The sequence below is a fragment of the Quercus suber genome, unplaced genomic scaffold, assembly GCF_002906115.3.
Source record: "Quercus suber isolate HL8 unplaced genomic scaffold, Cork oak 2.0 scaffold_619, whole genome shotgun sequence".
NCBI lineage: Eukaryota > Viridiplantae > Streptophyta > Magnoliopsida > Fagales > Fagaceae > Quercus > Quercus suber.
In genome coordinates this window covers 82,438-101,919 of record NW_027070062.1, presented here as the reverse complement: position 1 = coordinate 101,919, position 19,482 = coordinate 82,438, and the positions used below count along the sequence as shown (strand labels likewise).

The 19,482-nt window shown below is 37.2% G+C and overlaps 1 protein-coding gene across 1 annotated transcript; it reads right to left on the bottom strand.

The window, feature by feature from the left end:
* Window positions 1-894: 894 nt before the first annotated feature.
* LOC111994654 (protein trichome birefringence-like 41) lies at window positions 895-19,384 on the bottom strand. The gene is given in 6 exon segments (XM_065765264.1): window positions 895-1,111; window positions 1,114-1,322; window positions 2,895-3,053; window positions 3,182-3,357; window positions 17,673-17,844; window positions 19,084-19,384. Coding segments are annotated over 6 exon segments (1,068 nt in total). The 5' UTR covers window positions 19,353-19,384; the 3' UTR covers window positions 895-1,028.
* Between the last annotated feature and the right edge of the window lie 98 nt (window positions 19,385-19,482).

Here is a 19,482-nt window from a genome sequence, read left to right as displayed (position 1 = left end):
TTGCTGAAACTCTTCTGACCCCCGCATCTGCGTAATCCTGATGAGGAACAGAAAGCTAAGTTCCCTTTATTTGGAGCTTTGATCTTTGATAGTTAGATCAGATTTGGCTGCTTGGAATAGAGTAGAGCACAATGATTTAGTGCCTTTGGAACTACAGGTGGTTAGAACTTTAAATAAATTGGTTCAGAGCATTGGAGGGCTAAAGTCCATTCGCTTGCCAAGACGGTTCCAAGAAGCAGAAGCAGATGAATTAGTCTAATGTTTGGCTCATTATGGAGTCTCTCTGTTCAAGGAAAATATTTGTTGTGTGTTCTACATCCCATTGACGGCTAATTGGGCTGCATCAGAATTCTATCAGCCCGATTCTCAATTAACAGCATTAGTGGCATGTGTCGAGATCACGATCAATTGATCATGTGTTGAGGAAGTGTCAAGAATCCTAAATATGCAATTCTTCTTGAGCTGTAACAGGCACATGTTACCGCTTAGATACACTACTTACACTAACTATTATTAAATTCAAATTTGGGAGAATTATCAATAAAAGATCATAAAATTTTATCCCAATTGATTGAACTCCAGAGGTTGGGATTTTCTCAATCAAATTCAAATTTCATCCCTTATATTATTATTATTATTACATACCAAAGTGGTTCCCTCGAAACAACAAAAATTATACTTCTCTCTCATTCAGCTATTCCTCTTATTCTCTCCAAATATTTTTACGTATCAACATCCTCATTTAGCTATTCCTTTCATTCTTTCCAAACAATTTTACGTATCAACATCCACCTATCATGGATTAATTAAAACCCCACATTCTACCTTACTTCAATTTGGGACACAAGCCAAAAAAAAAAAAAAAGAAGGTGTATCAAGACCGACTAGTGAATATGTCCACAACACATTAATATGCTCTCAATTATATTGATTGAGTCACATTCAACTCATTTCACTAGCTTGCAACGATGATCTTATTATTGCGAAAAATGTATTGAATTTTCAGTGCTAATCTCCATGAATCGATTTCAAAGAATAAGATTGTAAAGAATCTGGTTCCAAGTATCAGGAACACCAGCAAGACACCAATGGCTGCAGTCCATTGCGGTTGGCCCCCCAGTCCATAGATGGAAGGATGTCCATCTTTACGTAGCAGAGAGAGAGTTGTTATATCAAGCAATGTGACAGGTTTTGTAATCTTGTTCAATACACGCTTGAGCACCGCAACAGCTGGTGGCAAACCTCCGGGATATGTTGAGCCAAACACTGGTTGCTTTTGCCTGACACAGCTCTTTGCACTTGGTTCATTCCATAAGCTCCCACTACCGTTGAAATATGAAAATGCGGTCAGAATTCATGTTCGGGTAATTGTTAATTCACGCACTGTAAACACAATTTATTTTTAAAACTAAAATCATAACTTCAAGTCATGATTTTAGTTCAAAAACTAAAAATGTATTGTTGTGTATGTGTAATCGACATTGCACTTCCTGTTGATGGTCGCTATTATCAGCTTTTGTCCTAATATTTAAAAATATATATTATGAAAAATTACACTTTACCCTCTAAACTATACCCCTTTTACACTTACCTCCTAAAACTATAAGAATGTGCACACTTATCCCCTATACTATTACCAACGTAACATTTGTTTCTCTAAACTATGAAAGGGCACATTTACCCCTTAAACTAGTACTTGTATACAATTTGTACACATCCCATGAGTAATAATTTAGGGAAGTAAATAAGCATTCTCATGGTTTAGGGTGGCAAGTGTAAAAGAATAATGTGTGATTTAGAGGGCAAGTGTAAAAGGAGGTATAGTTTAAGGGGTAAATGTGCATTTTCATCAGTGACAGCTCCAGGAATTATATTTAGGAGGGTCATTAAAAGATTTTAATAAAAAAATAACTTGAATATATCAAGTTCCAACCAAAAAAAAAAATTAATACAGAAAATTTTACAATTTTCTTCTACAAATTTTCAAATTTTGAATTGTTATATGATAGTTTATTATGAGTATTTATTGCCAATGTGGGTAGCTATGTGCCTATGACCATTTTATTTTGTTAAGTTTATTTAACATTTTTATTTTTATGTTGTTTTTTATTATCTATTTGTTATTGTTTTTATAAAAATATTTTAAACTAAATGACTAAACTAAACTCATTGTCTTTTATTAATTATTGATGCACACAATCACACTCATTCATATATAAAATTATACATTACATGTCTACTTAACAATTAATTGCTTGATAATCACTAACTTTATAACAAAAAGTTATTATAACATATAACATGTAATAAACCATCTCTATTTCTTAATTATTAAATTATAAATTTATATTATATTTATATTGACACACAAACATCACACACATCATAATTCACACAAATAACATTATAATAAAAAGTAATGCATACAATCAATATTAGACACTCACACAATAATAAAATTTATAAAAAAAAAAGTGACTTACAATTCACAAACACTTACACTTTATTCTTAGATTGGAAATACTTGTAATAAGGTGTGCAAAATTTAAGTCAGGGTGTGTAAAATATTTTTAAGAAAAAATTAAGTATTAAACCAACAAAAAAAATGTATTATATATATATATATATATAATTTTTTTTTTTTTTTGAACTCAAGGGATTTATTTGAGTCTCCTGAATATAGTGTAGCGCTGCCGTGATTTTCATACTTTAGGGGGTAAGTGAAAAGGTGAGTGTAGGTTTAAGGATAAAATATAATTTTGTCTAACTTTTTATTATTAAAAATGAAAAGAGAACGAAACTATGTGGCTTTGATAATGAAAGTAAACATTAAGATTAATTAAGAGTTTACTTGTATTTTCTTTCAAAAAGAAGATATAGAAAAAAGAGATTACTTGTAATGAGATGGGGAAATTCCTTGGAAAAAAAGCTTAGTCTTGGTAGGATCAATGTTTGAATCCACCCATCCGGCCCATGTTGTAAGTGCCGTCTCAAAAGCAAGGAAACGATCCATGTCCTTCGTAATCTGTGTTCCTATTTGGATGTAATCCCATCTAACAAATCAAAATAATTGGTTATCTTTTAAACCTGACAATAATAATTTAGGTTAAAACATTTTCTATTTTTAAACTTAAATAGAAGAGAAAAGAAGAAAATGTATGGTAATAGTATGAGACCGTACGGTTGAGATGGTCCCCTACGGTTCCACCAATGCCATGTATTGAAGATGAGCATGTCGATTCCTTTCCATAGCTTGCCTCCCACAATTGAGTCAAGTTTCAAGACCCTACCAATTCGTTCTCGGACAATGTCAACCAAATACACATTCCGATCAAGCATTACTTTCACTCCATAATCCTGTAATATTTAAAGTGATCTTTAGCGGTGCCAAACATTTTTTGAATTACCGAACCATATGAGAATGTATAAAAATTAACTATCTCAGCTTTAGTATTTCACTTTATATTCATTGGCCCCCCTTAAAAACCTTCTAACAGTTGGTAAAAGTATAGCCCACTACAATTTACTTAAAACCCGGCCCCCATAAGAGCAAAGATTGGCCCTCCACCTCGGAAAAATCCACCATATTTCCGATACATGTTTCCTCCCTCTCACAAGGGGGTGGACCCCACTTAGGTCGGAAACATGTTTCGGAAACATGATAGCCTCCCTCCTCCACCTCCTACACATCAGCCAAACAATATAAAAATAATTTTCAAAAAATTGAGAACATTATACAATTTTTTGAAAACTGTATTCAGAAAATATCAGCCAAACAATAGATTCAAGTATAGGACCCATCATTTTATGAATCGCAAAACAAAAAACTATATTTAAGTACTCTTACCAAACATGCTCTAACATAATTGCTAATCTATTAATACATATAGAGTTCGTTTGGAATCCGCTTATTTTACTAAAATTGAAAATTTTTTGCTAAAAGTACTCTTACCAAACATGCTCTAACATAATTGCTAATCTATTAATACATATAGAGTTCGTTTGGAATCCGCTTATTTTACTGAAATTGAAAATTTTTTGCTGAAAGTACTGTAAATAAAAGTAAAGTTAGCTGACATAGTACATTGGAACGCATAAATAGTACCAGAAAGTGTAGTAGAACCTATGAATAGTAACAAAAATAAGCTGAATAATAAAATAAGTTAACAAAAATAATCTTTGTCAAATGGACACATAGTTAGTGATATTATGGTATAAGAGGTTCAAATTTATTATAGACTCATGTCCTGCACAATAAGAAAACTAATTATATGGTTAATTTATAGCCCAGGATTTTCTACTAAATAAACTCTACATTGGATTCAATGCAACACACTTAAATAGAAAAGATGTAATCATTAAAGGGTTTTTTTTTTTTTTTCTTTTTTCTTGTGAGCGTAGGCCATTACAACAGACCACATTAAATTCTGACTTCTGTTTTTTCTCTATTATTTCTCTTAATCTCTTAATAACTTTAACACGGTATCATGGCCATGTTCTAAATGCTAATATGTTATCAAAGTTATGTTTTATATTTTCTAATAGGGTAATAAAGTTATTTTCTACCTTTTGTAATATGGTATTAGAATTATGTTTTATCTTTTCTAATATAGCATTAGAGTCATGATTTATTTTCTAACATAGTATCGAAGTTATGTTTTATATTTTTTATACGGTATCAAAGTTATGTTTTATCTTTCTTTCTTTTTTTCTTTTTTCTTTTTTCTTTTTTTGAGAAGGATGCTTTGTCTTTTTTAATATGGTATCATAGCTATGTTCTATTCTTTCTAATATGGTACCAAAGTGATATTCTTTCTTTTAGAATATAGTATTAGAATTACGTTTTATCTTTTTTAATACGATATCAAACCTATGTTTTATCTTTTCTAACATGATCTTAAAGTTATTTTTTTACCTTTTCTAATATTGTATGGGAGTCATGTTTTATCTTTTTTGATATGGTATCAGAGCTATTTCTATTTTCTTATATAGTACCAAAGTTGCATTCTAAATTTTTTTAATTAGTATCAAAGTTATGTTTGATCTTTTCTAATATAGTATCATAGCTATGTTCTATCTTTTCTAATGTAGTATCAAAGTTATGTTTTATCTTTTCTAATATATTATTAAAGTTATATTCTATATTTTCTAATATTGTATCAAACTATGTCCTATCTTTTCTAATATTGTATCAAAGTGATGTATTATCTTTTATAATATGGTATTCGAGTTATGTTCTATCTTTTCTAATATGTTATTAGAATTATGTTTTATCTTTTCTAATATGATATCATGCCTGTAGGGTTAGGATTTGTGGCCTAAGCCCAAAACAATACATTTGTAGAGTGTGGATGATAGAGCTAGGTTGACTGTGGAGTTCACAATGGTTGATCACAACGTCCCAGTATGAACCAGCATAAAAATACACATAAAGATCAAATAAGTTAAAATCCGAAGAGACTTATGATAGATTAAACATTGGTTACAATCCTTAGGGTCATAGTAAAACCTTTCTTTTTTCTTTTCTCCTCTCTTCCCCCCCCCCCCCCCCCCCCCCCCCCCCCCCCCCCCCCCCCCCCCCCCCCCCCCCCCCCCCCCCCCCCCCCCCCCCCCCCCCCCCCCCCCCCCCCCCCCCCCCCCCCCCCCCCCCCCCCCCCCCCCCCCCCCCCCCCCCCCCCCCNATACTCCTCCTTCGTTTCCAAGTATCTTTCTTCCAGATGGACTTTATCTCAACCGATTCCTTCTCTTCAAACACACAGTAATCTTCAAATAGGGCCCTAGGTCCACTACATTAAATTGGGCTTTTCCCCCCACAATAGCCCCTCAAAATTTTAATTTTTCCCTCGCATCCGAGGAGAAAAAATAAGATTTTGACCTGTCACGCAGTGAAAAGTTTGAAAAAACACATATATATCCAAACTTGCACATGTGTAGGCATAGATACAAGCGTTTCATCATTGCCGCTGTCATTTTCGTATTCCCAAAGCGCTATATTAATTACTCTAGGCGGCATTTTGTCTTTTACATCCAACGGTGGGTCATTGATCTAACGGACACGGCTCTTCTTCGGGATTTAGGCGGGATGAATTACATCATTTCACCTGTCCCCGTATATAAGCCCTTAGAGGAGGTTATTTCTTCTTTACCTTACGAATCCTCAGACTACCCAGCGAACTCACGCACTAAAATCCTTCGATCTTCTTCAATTACCTGTCTTATTACTTCCCAGAATCTACAAAAAGTCCAGTTTGAGTTCAGAGATCATTCTCCAATTCCGTCTGTGTAAGTTTCGACATCCTTAATTCATCATTCTCTTCTCGGCCAGGGTTCTCAACCTTCAAACCCCTATCTCCTAGCTATTGCTTCGAGTATTTCTTAAAAATGAGTAGATTTCAATACCTAGTCGATAGTCCTGCCTTAATAGAAGAATTTAAGCAGACCTATGGTATACCGTAGGGGGTAAATCTGAGGTATTGCCTTCTGGAGCAGATATTAACTGACCGAAGAGAGGGGGAAGTCATAATCCCTATGATAGCCTTCATTGAAGAGGGAATGATCCTTCCAATGAGTTCCATCACCATGAACTACCTTCGCAAGCATAGACTTTCTCCCGAGCAGTGCGTGCCCAATACCTTTGGGATCCTAGGAGCCATTGATGCCCTGAACCTTCACTTAGGATTAGGATTAACCTGGCATGACTTGGTACATATGTACGAGTGTCATAGCCAAAAGGGAGTGGGATATTACCTTAAATCCCGGTTCGACACCATTAGACTTCTCTCCTGTGTTCCCAAGTCAAATAAAGGAATAAAAGACGACTATTTGATTATCTCGGGCGCGTGGCATGACGGTCTTCACTGTCCGACCCAGCCAGGAGAGCCAAGTGTGACTTCCTAGACTTAGGATCTCTAACAGTAGATTTAGGATTTTCACTCTTCATAATCTATCTTTTCCTTTATGTCATCATTTTTCAGTTTTCTGACTAAGTTTTTTTTTTTTTTTTTTATTATCTTTTTTTTTTTTTTTTATGTTTACAAATAAAGATCACACTTCTCCTCGGCTTAGCCTCACCAACACAGCCATGCTTAATTATTTATTACACTCGGAGATCTTTGTGAGTGAAGACGAATAGCTTCGGTTCGTTCCTCTCATCCTCGGCTACACACCAAAATTAACTGATATTCAGCCGGTCGGCAACGCCATTACACAAGGTGATTATCGGCTCTAGCGAATAGACGTCGCTCAGCGTGGCTTCTTAGCGCCATACGACCTTGAACCCGTACCACACCCAAATCCACAGGGTGTGCCATTACTTGTTCAGCCAGTTCAGCAAGTCCCCCTTAAACTGGCGGTTGTAGGCGAAAGGGTTGGCTCCTCATCCTCTTCACTAGAGGAACAAATAGACAAGTTCAAATTCGAAGGAGAAGTTTCAAGAGGGGTTCAAGTGATACCATCCTCAGACTCCGAGTAGGAGATTGATAAGCAGTCCAGTGTCCATCCTCCTATTCTGATAACTGCTCTTCCAGAGGACTTTTCGAAAGAAGAAGACATGTCAGACTTAAAGGCTTTGATGAAGAACAGAGGCAAGAAGGCTGAGCCGAAAGGGACTGGAACTTCCCAACCCGTGGTGAGTTTGCCTCTACCGCCACATCAGGTTCCTGTTCTCGACTTAAAGCCCTTACCAGACCTGAAGAAGAAGATGCCTCTCGAAACTGAGGAGAGGGAGATGGTGGTGCCACCAAAAACAACCAACCAACAGAAGGTGACGAAAGACCACCGGAGCAAGAGGGCCTCATCTATTGAGAGCCAAGATGACCCTCACGTTGCCAATGTGCTCCGAGGGCCACGCATATGGTCTCCCAAGTTGGAGTTAGACGGCGCTCCTATTTCTTGGGATACTTCCCTCAGAAACTATAATGGGGGAAGAGCAGGACTAGTAGCTGACGCCTTGGAGCAACCATTGCTCCTTCCCCGAGATATGGAGTCATACAGGCGCTTTAGCCAGTATGAACTCTTCATGTCCCTAAAGAGGGATTTGGCTATAGTAAGTGAGTTAATCCAGCTCTTCAGTTTGGCATGTTAATTTTTCGTTTGTTTTTTACTAACTCTTTCACTTTATTATGCAGATTACCCAGCAAGTCTTTGTGGCCGAAGAGTGGAATAAAAAGGCATACGTCGAAGCCCAAGCAGAGGCCCACTCTCGGTCCGAGGCAGAGAAATCTTTGGGCAGCTTGAAGGAGGAGTTTTTTCAACTCTCTGAGCAGCTCAAAGAGATAACTAACGAAAGGAATAGTCTTAATGTTGGCCTGCAGAATGCTGAGAGCCAGGCCGAAGCGCAACGCAAGCTGCTAAATGAGACTCAGACCAACTTGGCAGCTGAGAAAGCGCATGTGAAGGAACTTCGCTCCGAACTCCAAAAAGCCAAGAAGACTGCTAAGCTGGCTCAGAAGAATGCTTAGCTGGCCAAGGAGGCGACTGAGGTTGAAAGAAAAGCAGCATACCAGCTAGGGGTGGAGGAGATTGAAAAAGGCCTCACTGAGCAGTTTGCCACGGTCAACCTACGACTACTGCGACATAACGTGGGGCAAGGCACTAGATACTGCTGGGGTGCCTGCGGACTCAGAACTAAGGCTGCCTGGGAGCATATATTATGACCCTGACATCCGAGAGCTCTCGGGGTCTGATCCCCATCCTCCAACACAACTCCAAGAGGCCTCGGAGCAAACCTTGGTCAGTCAAATTCCTCCAATCATCCTCGAGGCCTCCAAGGAGTCTGGTCAGCCTACTGATCAGAGTAAGCCAGCTGAGGCATCCAAGGATAAGGATGAGGGCTTGGGAAAGAAGAAAACCCCTCCAACCCCTAAGGACCAAGCCCTAGAAGCTGCTGTGACTCAGTCCAGCCAGGCTGCCGACCCCTTGGTCCCTCAAGCAAAGACTTAGATACTTAGGTGTTTTTTTTTATTTTTTTACTTGTATTTGTTTTTCTTTTACGTAAGGGATTGTAAACTATTTTCTTTTGATCAATGAAACAGTTTTCCTTTTACTTCTGGTGTCTTTGTTGCATATCTTATAACTTACTTTTGCTACAAATAACTGTACTTTGTAATTATGGTAATGTAGGTAAACATAACCACCATATCATGCTGACAATGTACATAACCAAAATTGGTACTGATAAAAAAGCTTCACAGGTCTTTTCAAACATGCAGAGAGAAGGTTATCATAAGTTAGGGTTAATTTAAATACATTCAAGAATTTCAGGCATGACTCATTTCAAAATTAAACTTCAATAATGATAACTGTACAAAGATGTTGACTAACCTATATTATCTGGTCCGAGGACTACAGACATGATTAGATTTAAGTTTAAACATTTAGAGAACCGTTAAGGAGTGTTAACTAACCCAAATCATCTAGTCCGAGGACTACAAGCATGACTGGATTTAAGTTTAAACACTTATAAAACCATTAAGGAGTGTTAACTAACCCAAATCATCTGGTCCGAGGACTACAGGCATGACTGGATTTAAATTTAAACACTTATAGAACAGTTAAGAAGTGTTAACTAACCTAAATTATTTGATCCAAGGACTACAGACATGACTGGATTTAAGTTTAAACACTTATAGAACCGTTAAGGAGTCTTAACTAACCCAAATCATCTGATCCGAGAACTATAGGCATGACTGAATTTAAGTTTAAACACTTATAGAACCATTAAGGATGACGAATTGTTATAGTGATTGAAGAGAAGATTCGATTAATAATAGTACCTTTTGAGGTTATTTACATTCCAATGGCGCGGTATTACATGACTATCTAGGTCTTCCAGGAAATATGCCCCAATACCAGCCCCTGAAGTGATAAGATATGGCCCTTCCCAATTGGGTCCTAACTTCCCCCAGGCTGGGTTTTTTGCAGTGCCCACAACTTTCCTGCGTACCAAATCACCAGGTTCTAGAGGCCTTAGCTTTACGTTAGCATTATAGCCTTGCCTGAGCTTTTGTTGGTAATATGTCAATCGAACCATTGCATTTTCTCTCCTTTCCTCAATCAAATTCAAACTCCTTTCTAGCAGCTCATTGTTGCCGGTCAGACTGAACGAGCTAGTTTTTAGAGTTAGGAACCCAGTTTCTAGAGGGATGACAGCTTCAGCCGCATAAATTATCAAGAAAGGGGTTTCTCCAGTAGATCTGCGAGGCGTAGTTCTGTAGGCCCAGAGTACATGTGGCAACTCTTCCACCCACTTGCCTTTCGCGTCGTCTAGTCTCTTCTTTAATCCATTAACTATGACTTTATTGACTGCTTCTGCTTATCCATTGCCCTGGGGATAGGCAGGGGTGAAGTATCTGTTTGTGATTCCCAGTTCGCTACAATAATTTCGTAAAATGCTTTGCTGTCGAACTGTAGGCCATTGTCCAAAATGAGAGTATGAGGAACTCCGAAACGAGTAATAATGTTCTTCCATACAAATCTCTGCACATCTACATCTCAGATGTTGGCTAGAGGTTCAGCTTCAACCCATTTGGTGAAATAGTCTGTGCCGACCAGAAGGTACTTCCTATTTCCTGCGGCTTTTGGGAATGGACCCACTATATCTAAGCCTCATTGAGCAAACGACCATGGACTAGATAATGGGTTGAGGACTCCACCTGGTTGGTGTATGTTCGGCGCAAATCGTTAACATTGATCGCACTTCTTAACATGTTCATGGGCTTCTTTTTGCATGTTCGGCCACCAATAACCTTGAGTAATGGCTCGGTGAGCTAAAGACCTACCTCCACTATGACTCCCACAAATTCCTTCATGCAATTTCTCTAGCAGCAGCTCAGCCGCTTCGAGATGCATACATAACAGGTACGGTCCTGAATAGGAGCGTTTGTATAATTTCTGGTCCTTGGATAGCCAGAATTTGGTCGCCTTCCTTCGAATTTTGTCAGCTTCCCCCTTTTCTTCAGGCAGAATATCTTCTTTCAAGAATTTGACTATAGGATCCATCTAGTAGAGCCCAATTCTGATTTGGTGAACTTGGATTACATCTCTTCTTTCCTCGGTAGGCCCATGCAAGTCCTCGACGAGGATGACTCTCGATAAATTTTGCACCGAAGAGGTAGCGAGTGTGGCCAGAGAATCAGCATGTGCGTTACCACTTCTGGGGATATGCAGCAAGCTGAAAAATTCGAATTCTGACTGCAGACGCTTAACTCGATTCAAGTATCCCTGGATTCTCTCATCCTTCACCTCAAACTCACCTTGTACTTGACTCACGACTAACATTAAGTCTGAGAACAACTCCATTGCCTTTCCTCCCATTCTTTGGACCATAGACATTCCTATCAATAGGGCTTCGTACTCCGCCTTATTATTTGTTGCCAAGAAATCCAACCTTAACGATTTTTCAATGATGATTCTCTCGGGAGATATCAGCACTAGCTCCACTCCAGAACCTTTCTAGTTCGCTGCGCCGTCCATATACACTTCCCAGTGGGAAGGGCCTTGTTGAGAAATCATGCCAACCGATTTTTCATCCATGTCCTTCTTTGCCGTTACTTCTTCTAAACTAGGTTCTGTGAACTCGGCCACCAGATCTGCAAGAATCTGCCCCTTGACTAAAGTGCGAGGCATGTACTTGATATCGAAAGCCCTCAGGATAGTGCCCTACTTGGCTATTCTTCCTGTGTAGTCGGCACTTCGAAGTACGGATTTAAACGGGAGTTATGTAAGCACGACGACCGTATGTGCTTGAAAGTAATGAGGCAATTTTCGTGTTCTGAGTACTACTGCCAAGATAGCTTTCTCCAGCGGCAAGTACCTAATCTCGGCCTCATGTAAAGATTTACTCACATAGTAAACTGGCCTTTGCACACCTTGATCCACTCGTATCAGTACTAGACTTACAGCATAGGGAACCACAGAAATATAGGCAAACAAGACCTCATTCAGTTCAAGACTAGACATAATTGGTGGCCTAACTAAATAGTCTTTGAGTTGTTGAAATGTCGAAGCACATTCTTCAGTCCATTCAAATCATTTCACTTGTTGATCAGTGAGAAGAAAGGTTTACACCTATCTGCTGACTGAGAGATGAATCGGTTCAGGACAGCGGTCATTTCTGTCAATTTTTTAACCTCTTTCGAATTTCGATGAGACCGTAGACTTCAGATAGCCTTTATCTGATCGGGGTTAATCTCAGTTCTCCTGTTTGTCACCATGTACCCCAAGAACTTGCTTGAGCTTACACCGAATGAGCATTTAGAAGCGTTTAGATGTAGCTTGTACCTTCTTAGGATTTCAAAAGTGTTGTCAAGGTCCTTCACATGCTCAGAAACGACTTTGCTTTTTACCACCATGTCATCTATGTAGACCTCAATACTTTTGCCTAACTGTGACTCAAACATCCTTGTCATCATTCGTTGGTAAGTAGAGCCTGCATTTTTCAGACTGAATGACATCATTTTATAATGGTAATTACCAATAGGGGTAACAAAAGCAGTCTTCTCCTAGTCATCTAGGGCTAACGGTATTTGGTGGTAGCCTTGAAAAGCATTCAAGAAACTCATCCGAGGATAGCCGATAGTGGCATCTACTAGCTGATCAATTTTCGGCATAAGGAAAGGGTCCTTAGGACAATCCTTATTTAAGTCAGTGAAATCTACACAGACTCGCCATTTCCCGCTCTTCTTATTCACCACCACAATATTTGCTAACCATTCGGGGTAAAAAACTTCTTTAATAGCTCCAGTCTGTTTGAGCTTCATTACCTCTTCTTTGACTACATTTGCATGTTCTTTAGATGGGCACCGAGGAGTCTGCTTCTTCGGAACAATTAGTGGGTTGACCCTCAGATGGTGGCAAATGAATTTCGGATCCACTCCTAGGGCTTCGTAAGTATTATAGGCAAATACATCAAGATTTCTCTTAAGGAACTCAATTATCTCTTCTTTTTCTGGTAAAGGCATCTGAGATCCAACTTGAAAGAACCTTTCAGGATTGTCCCCAATTAGAACTTTTACTAAATCCTCACATCTAACGTTTTCATCTAGATCTTTGACGAGCGATACCCGACATTTTAACTGCTATAAGTCTCCCTCGGCCCTGGCCGAGGACTCGATTTCAGGCTTGTGCTAGATGGCACCCACTAAGCATTGTCTGGCCGAGGATTGATCTCTATGGATTTCACAAACTCGCCCTTCGGATGGATATTTAACTTTTTGATGCAGAGTAGAGGAAACAGCCCCTAGCGTATGTAGCCAAGGTCTGGCTACAATTGTCGTATAAGGGGAATACACATCTATAACAATAAAGTCCACTTCCACTACTTCCGAGCCAGTCTATACAGGCAGCCGTTTCTGGCCCTTTAGGGTGACAATTCTTCCTTCGAAGCTAACCAAGGGAGAACAGTATGGTGTTAAGTCATCAGGTTTTAGGTTCAGCCCCCTGTAGAGGTCAGAGTACATTATCTCCACCGCGCTACCCTGATCCACCATTACCTTCTTCACATCATATCCTCCAATTCTGAGGGTGACTACCAGAGTGTCATCATGAGGTTGGATGGCTATAATCTTATCTTCATCCAAAAAGCTTAAAACCAGTTGGATAACCGGTCTAGCTCTCCTCAGATCTCAGCCAAAGTCCCCTGCCGGTAACCGAGCTACTGACATAACCTTAGATGGCCAGGACCCTGTTCTTCCTAGTGCTGCGAAGATGACGTTAATAGTTCCTAATGAAGATTTCGAAGAATCATTCCTCTGGGGCTCGGAATTCATCTGATTTCCTCAGCCACTAGAGTGATGCAAGAGGTGCCTCAATTTACCTTCGCAGACTAGTTGGTCCAAATGATCCCACAGACTTCTGTAATCTTCAGTGGTATGCCCATGGTCTTGGTGGTATTGGCAATAGAGATTGTGATTGCGCCTCTCAGGATTCCCCACCATCTTACTTGGCCACTTAAAGAATGGTTCATTCTTGATCTTTTTCAAAACTTAGTGGACTGGCTCCTTGAACACAGTATTGACTGCTTGAGTATTTGCTGATCCTGACTGCCCAACAAAATCTCTCCGTAGCTTGTTGTTATTATAACGATCCGACCTAAAATCCCTCCTCTCTTGGGGGATAACCTTGTCCTTACCCTTCCCTTATTGCTGATCTTCTTTAACTCTTTTATATTTTTCAATACGATCCATGAGTTGACGCATGTTAGTAACATGTTTACCAGACAAGGACGTCCTTAAACCATGGTCAATAGGGAGGCTGAGCTTGAATGTGTCGAGGGCCATTGCATCAAAGTTGCCCTCCATATCATTAAACATCTCCCAATACCTATTCGAGTACGCCTTCAGGGTCTCACCCTCCTACATGCCTAAGGACAGTAAAGAAGACAAGGGCCTAGCCACTTTTCGGCATGTGACAAAACGTGAACCAAATGCTTGAGTAAGCACTTTGTAGGAATTGATGGAATTTGCTTTTAGGCTGTCAAACCACCTCATTGCAACCGGTCCAAGATTGGAGGGGAAGACCTTACACATCAGAGCTTCATCTCTGGAGTAAACAGTCATCCTTTGATTAAAGTGGCTCACATGCTCCACAGAGTCCATTTTACCATTATAAATAGTAAAGGTTGCTTGGTTAAAATGCCGAGGAAGTCTCGCCCCTTCGATCCTGTGCGTGAAGGGTGACCTAGAGATTTGATTCAGAACTTTGCTCATAGCATGGTTTCTTACCCCTTCATGTGATGGGCTCTGAGGTTGTCTCCTGCGACGGTGCTCCTCTTCGTATGAAAAGGATTCATTGATTGGTGTCCGAGATCTCTGCTCGTAAGTGACATTTTGCTTGTCACCCCAATCCTCATCAGAATGCGAAGAAATATGTTTTCTTTTTGCATGGCGCAACTCCCTCTTTAGCCTCTCAATTTCCAATTGCATGTTGTTCTTCTCTGCATGAGACACGTGACTTCCTCCATGCGGTTGACTTCACTCAGAGTGTGTAGTATGCACGCTACCTTCACGATCTTGTCTCTGCTCCAAATTGAGAAAATAGTCTATGTGTTGGGACGCCCCAGATTCTACTGGTTATTGCCCTGGCTCAGCCATTATCAACTGTTGCTTCCACTTCTACTCAAGCTCTTCCCACAAACGGCGCCAATTGTAGGGTTAGGATTTGTAACTCAAGCCCAAAACAATAAATTTGTAGAGTGTGGATGATAGAGTTAGGTTGACTATGGAGCTCACAACGGTTGATCACAACATCTAAGTATGAACCAGAATAAAAATACATGTAAAGATCAAATAAGCTGAAGTCCAAAGAGACTTATGATAGATTAAATACTTGTTACAATTCTTAGGACTACAGTAAAATGTTTCTTTTTTTCTTTTCTCCTCTTTTTCGCCCCCCTTTCCACATCTATCAAGAGCCCTTCTTCTTTGTATAGTATTCTTCCTCCTTATCCCCATCTTCCACTTGTTCTTCATCTGGGTACCTACTTAAGTGTATGTCATGTCATGTATCTTCTTTAACTTTTTGTGAGTAGCAGTAACTGAGGTTACACTGTTCAGGGGTCTTCTCCACATAAATGAGGCTAGAAAAGTTGCTGTAGTGCATTTAATACGATGGTAGCAGTTTTTCCTTTAGATATTTCTTCGTTCTTATCGTCTCCAAATATACTCAGAGCTTATCTTGATCATTGGGGTTGCTACGAAGACCATACGGACCTTCCACACGTTTGATTAATCAATACTATTCGTATCCGAGGAGTAGGACCTCTTCGGACCGCTGGTGACCTCTTTGGATTGTACTCTTCCTTTATTTCCAGGTATCCTTCTTCCAGATGGACTTTATCGCAACCGGTTCCTTCTCTTCGGATACACAGTAATCCTCAAATAGGGCCCTAGGCCCACTACGTTAGATTGGGCTTTTCCCCCCCACAATGCCTATGTTTTATCTTTTCTAATATGATTTATAAAAAAAGAGACCTACATTAGAACTCAAATCCCTAGTAAAAAAAAACTCAAATATGAAATTTAACACATAATTAATCAAGTTTGAAGAACCCAAAGTCCCCTTTGTAAGTATTTTATATATAAAGTATTGGATTAAGAATTTTCATTTCCTCATTTTTTTTTTTTATGAAACATTCCTTCATTAACCTTAAGCTATTGCCTATTAGGTTTAAAAGTTTTGATAAATAATAATTATATATTCTCTCATAATTTTATTATATAAATAGATGGAGTTCATTTTCAAAACCATCAATGTTTATAAAAATGATTTCTTTATTGAATAATTAATTACTCATTAAAGTAGTGTAATTAATTATCAAGGAAATAGAATAAATGTTTGCTCCCTTCCCACTTAATTTGTGGATCTCATTAATTAAACACATTTATTATGCTAAGTAATAATTATTTAATGCTGAGAAAGGACATTAAATGCATGTTCTTCCATTTTTAATTAGTGGAACTCACTACCATGTGAGAAAGAAGTTTATGTAAATAACTATACTATTATGCTCAGCAGCATTGAATACTTTCTCCATCTTACTTTTTTTGTACTCTATTTCATTTTGAGATGTCTTAAAATATTGACATGTTTCTAAAAATAAAAGTCATTAATTTACTAATATTCCTATAATACCCCTATTAATTTACTAATTCAATTTTTTGATAAATTTTTTAAGAATAGTTTTGGAAACTTATACATTTTTAAAAGGTAGACAAGACAATAAATAATGTTCCCTTAAAAAATTTGACTTTTCAAACAGGACAAAAAAAGTAAGACAGGGGGAGCATTAATTTTTTGCTAAAATGCAAATTGCACTATTTAAATTTGACTAAAATTAATCTTAATCATTTAACTTTACTTTCATTTAATTAAATCTTCTAAGTTTCAAATTTATTCAATTAAGGTATTTTGTCCAATTCGTTAAAAGTTTGCTACTAAAAAATTGTTTTTCTCACATGAAAAAATTTATAAAATTAATAAAAATGTTTTATAGATTTTTCATGTGAGAGTTATTTTTTAATTTTTTTTTTTTAAATTGAATTGAATAGATTTAAAACTTAAAAAATTCAAATTAAACAAAAATATAGTTAGAGGACTAAAACGAATTTTAGTCAAACTTATGTCAAATTTAGAATGTGCAATTTGCATTTTAGCCATAAATTTTATATATTATTCTTACAAGAGAATTAATATATCAAATTAAAATAGTATTCTAGTTCTACAAATCTATCCTTACCCTTTTCTACTTACTGGTACGATAATAACTCCAAAATTTGTACTAAATTGTTTTATAAAGATGAATTAAGAACGTTATAGAAGAATCTAATTTTCAAAGGTCAAACATAAGCAAAAAGCAAGGTTAAGATTATTTGGTTTAGGTTTTAATTTTAAGGATTTAGATTAGAACAAAAATGGCCACAGCTAGTGATAACAAATAAATAAAAAGAAATGTTAACGAGTGCTTTTAGGGCATTCATTAATAATCCATTTAAAGAAAGATTTTATGGGAAATGAAAAAAAAAAAAGTAATTAATATTTTAATAGTTTTTTACATTTCATAAAAGTGATAACAAAACTTTCTTAAAATGAATTATTAGTTAGTACCCTTAAGACACTCGTTAGCATGACCTATAAATAAAAATAACAAAAAAAGAAATAGTAATTGATATTCATACCGTAAATGCAAATATGGAAATATCTCCTTCTCTTGTTAAATTGTATTCAGCATTGGGAACGTCATAGACAAGCATGCATGTCAATGACTGCCACTGGTTTCTGCTTAGCGAGTCTCCCACAAACATGATGCTTTTCCCTCGGAATCTTTCCAAAAAGTCTTGACCATTGAATCTAACAAAAGTAGAGTTTTCATAATTTATTTATATGCTAATTTTGGGAAGACAATTAATGCATATAATATAATATAATATAGCATACATTCTCCCACTTAGTTTTGGCCCTTTTGGGATAATAAAAAGCATAAATACACTCTTAAAAAATACTAGAGTGAAGAACAGCTTTGCTTCCCACATGCTAAAAGAGAATGTGTGTCATTATGAAAAGATAACCACGGTGCCAAAAACCAAAACAATGCCTATAGCTTTTCCCCACCTCTAAATCTAATAATTAAGGATTTGTGAAAAAGTGACACCGACAGCCAATTAGAGCTTGGATGTGCCGTCAAACGTTCTTCAACAAATCATGTGACTGAGGAATTATATTTGGAAGCAGTTTATTTAATTGGAATTAAAAAAATTTTGTTAAAAATACTGTAAATAAAAATAAAAAGTAACTGAAACTCATGAACAATATTAAAAAATACAATAAAATGCATAAATAATAACAAAAATAAACTAAATAATAAAAACAAATTGAATTTTTAAGCTAATGCCAATCCCAAAACCTAATTGGTTGCCACATGCCACGGACTTTTATATTCACATGTGATCTATGTTCACATGATAGTCATGAAATATTATAATATATTATATAACTTAGCCCATAGAGTGGGAGAACGAGATTTATTCTATATTTTAGTTTTTCTTTTTTAATAGCTTTGAGTTTGAGAGAATTTAAAATAAATAAATAAATGCGAAAGGCTATTGCACTTAAGAAACATAGTGAGAAATTAAGGGTGTCCATAGTGTTTATAAAAGTTATGTAACCAATAAACGATATTTAAATAACAAATGCAATTACAGATAGTCACATCATAACTGTTGGGTTTTACTTTAATTTTAGCTTTGCAAAAACATCATAACTTTTGGGTTTTACTTTAATTTTAGCTTTGCTATATAAAAGTTTAGCAAAAAATAAAAAAGCTTTGCTATTATAAAAACTTCACAAAAGTCATTCCAACTTCTACCCCCCCCCCCCCTAATTGGTTTTATATGTTTATTTTTAAATAAATAAAAAAAAAAAGAAATAAGGATGAAATTTATGAAATTATCAAAATTTATTATTCAAGCAAGGTACTGAAGTTGTTTCTCAATGTGCATTGTGGTCATACATGATACAACGAACATTCATTCCAAGAAATGCCATTTTAGAGGTATGAAAAAGATAGGAAAGAATGGTTGGTGGGGTTACCTAACAAGATCGCAGTGAAGGGGCATCCATCTATACTTGGTATAGTCGAGATCGGGACGGCCATTCTTCTGGCAACCGAACTCCCTCTCAATGAAAGGACATGCGGCTGTATTGTAAAGTGGGTATGATTTGTCCACTACCCATCTTCCTGTGAACAAATCGCACTCACTTGCAGCTTCAGCTTTGTGATGCAGAGGAAGATGCAGAAACATAGCATGAAAAAGAGCTAAAGATGCCAAATAAACCCCAGAACCCATTTCTATAAACATTACTCAATCCAAAGAGAGAGATACATAGAGAATATATATAATAAAAGAGACGGCTCATGTATGTCCAAAAAAGTTACATATTTTTGAAATTATTAATTTCTATTAAATATAATGATTAAAAATAATTAAC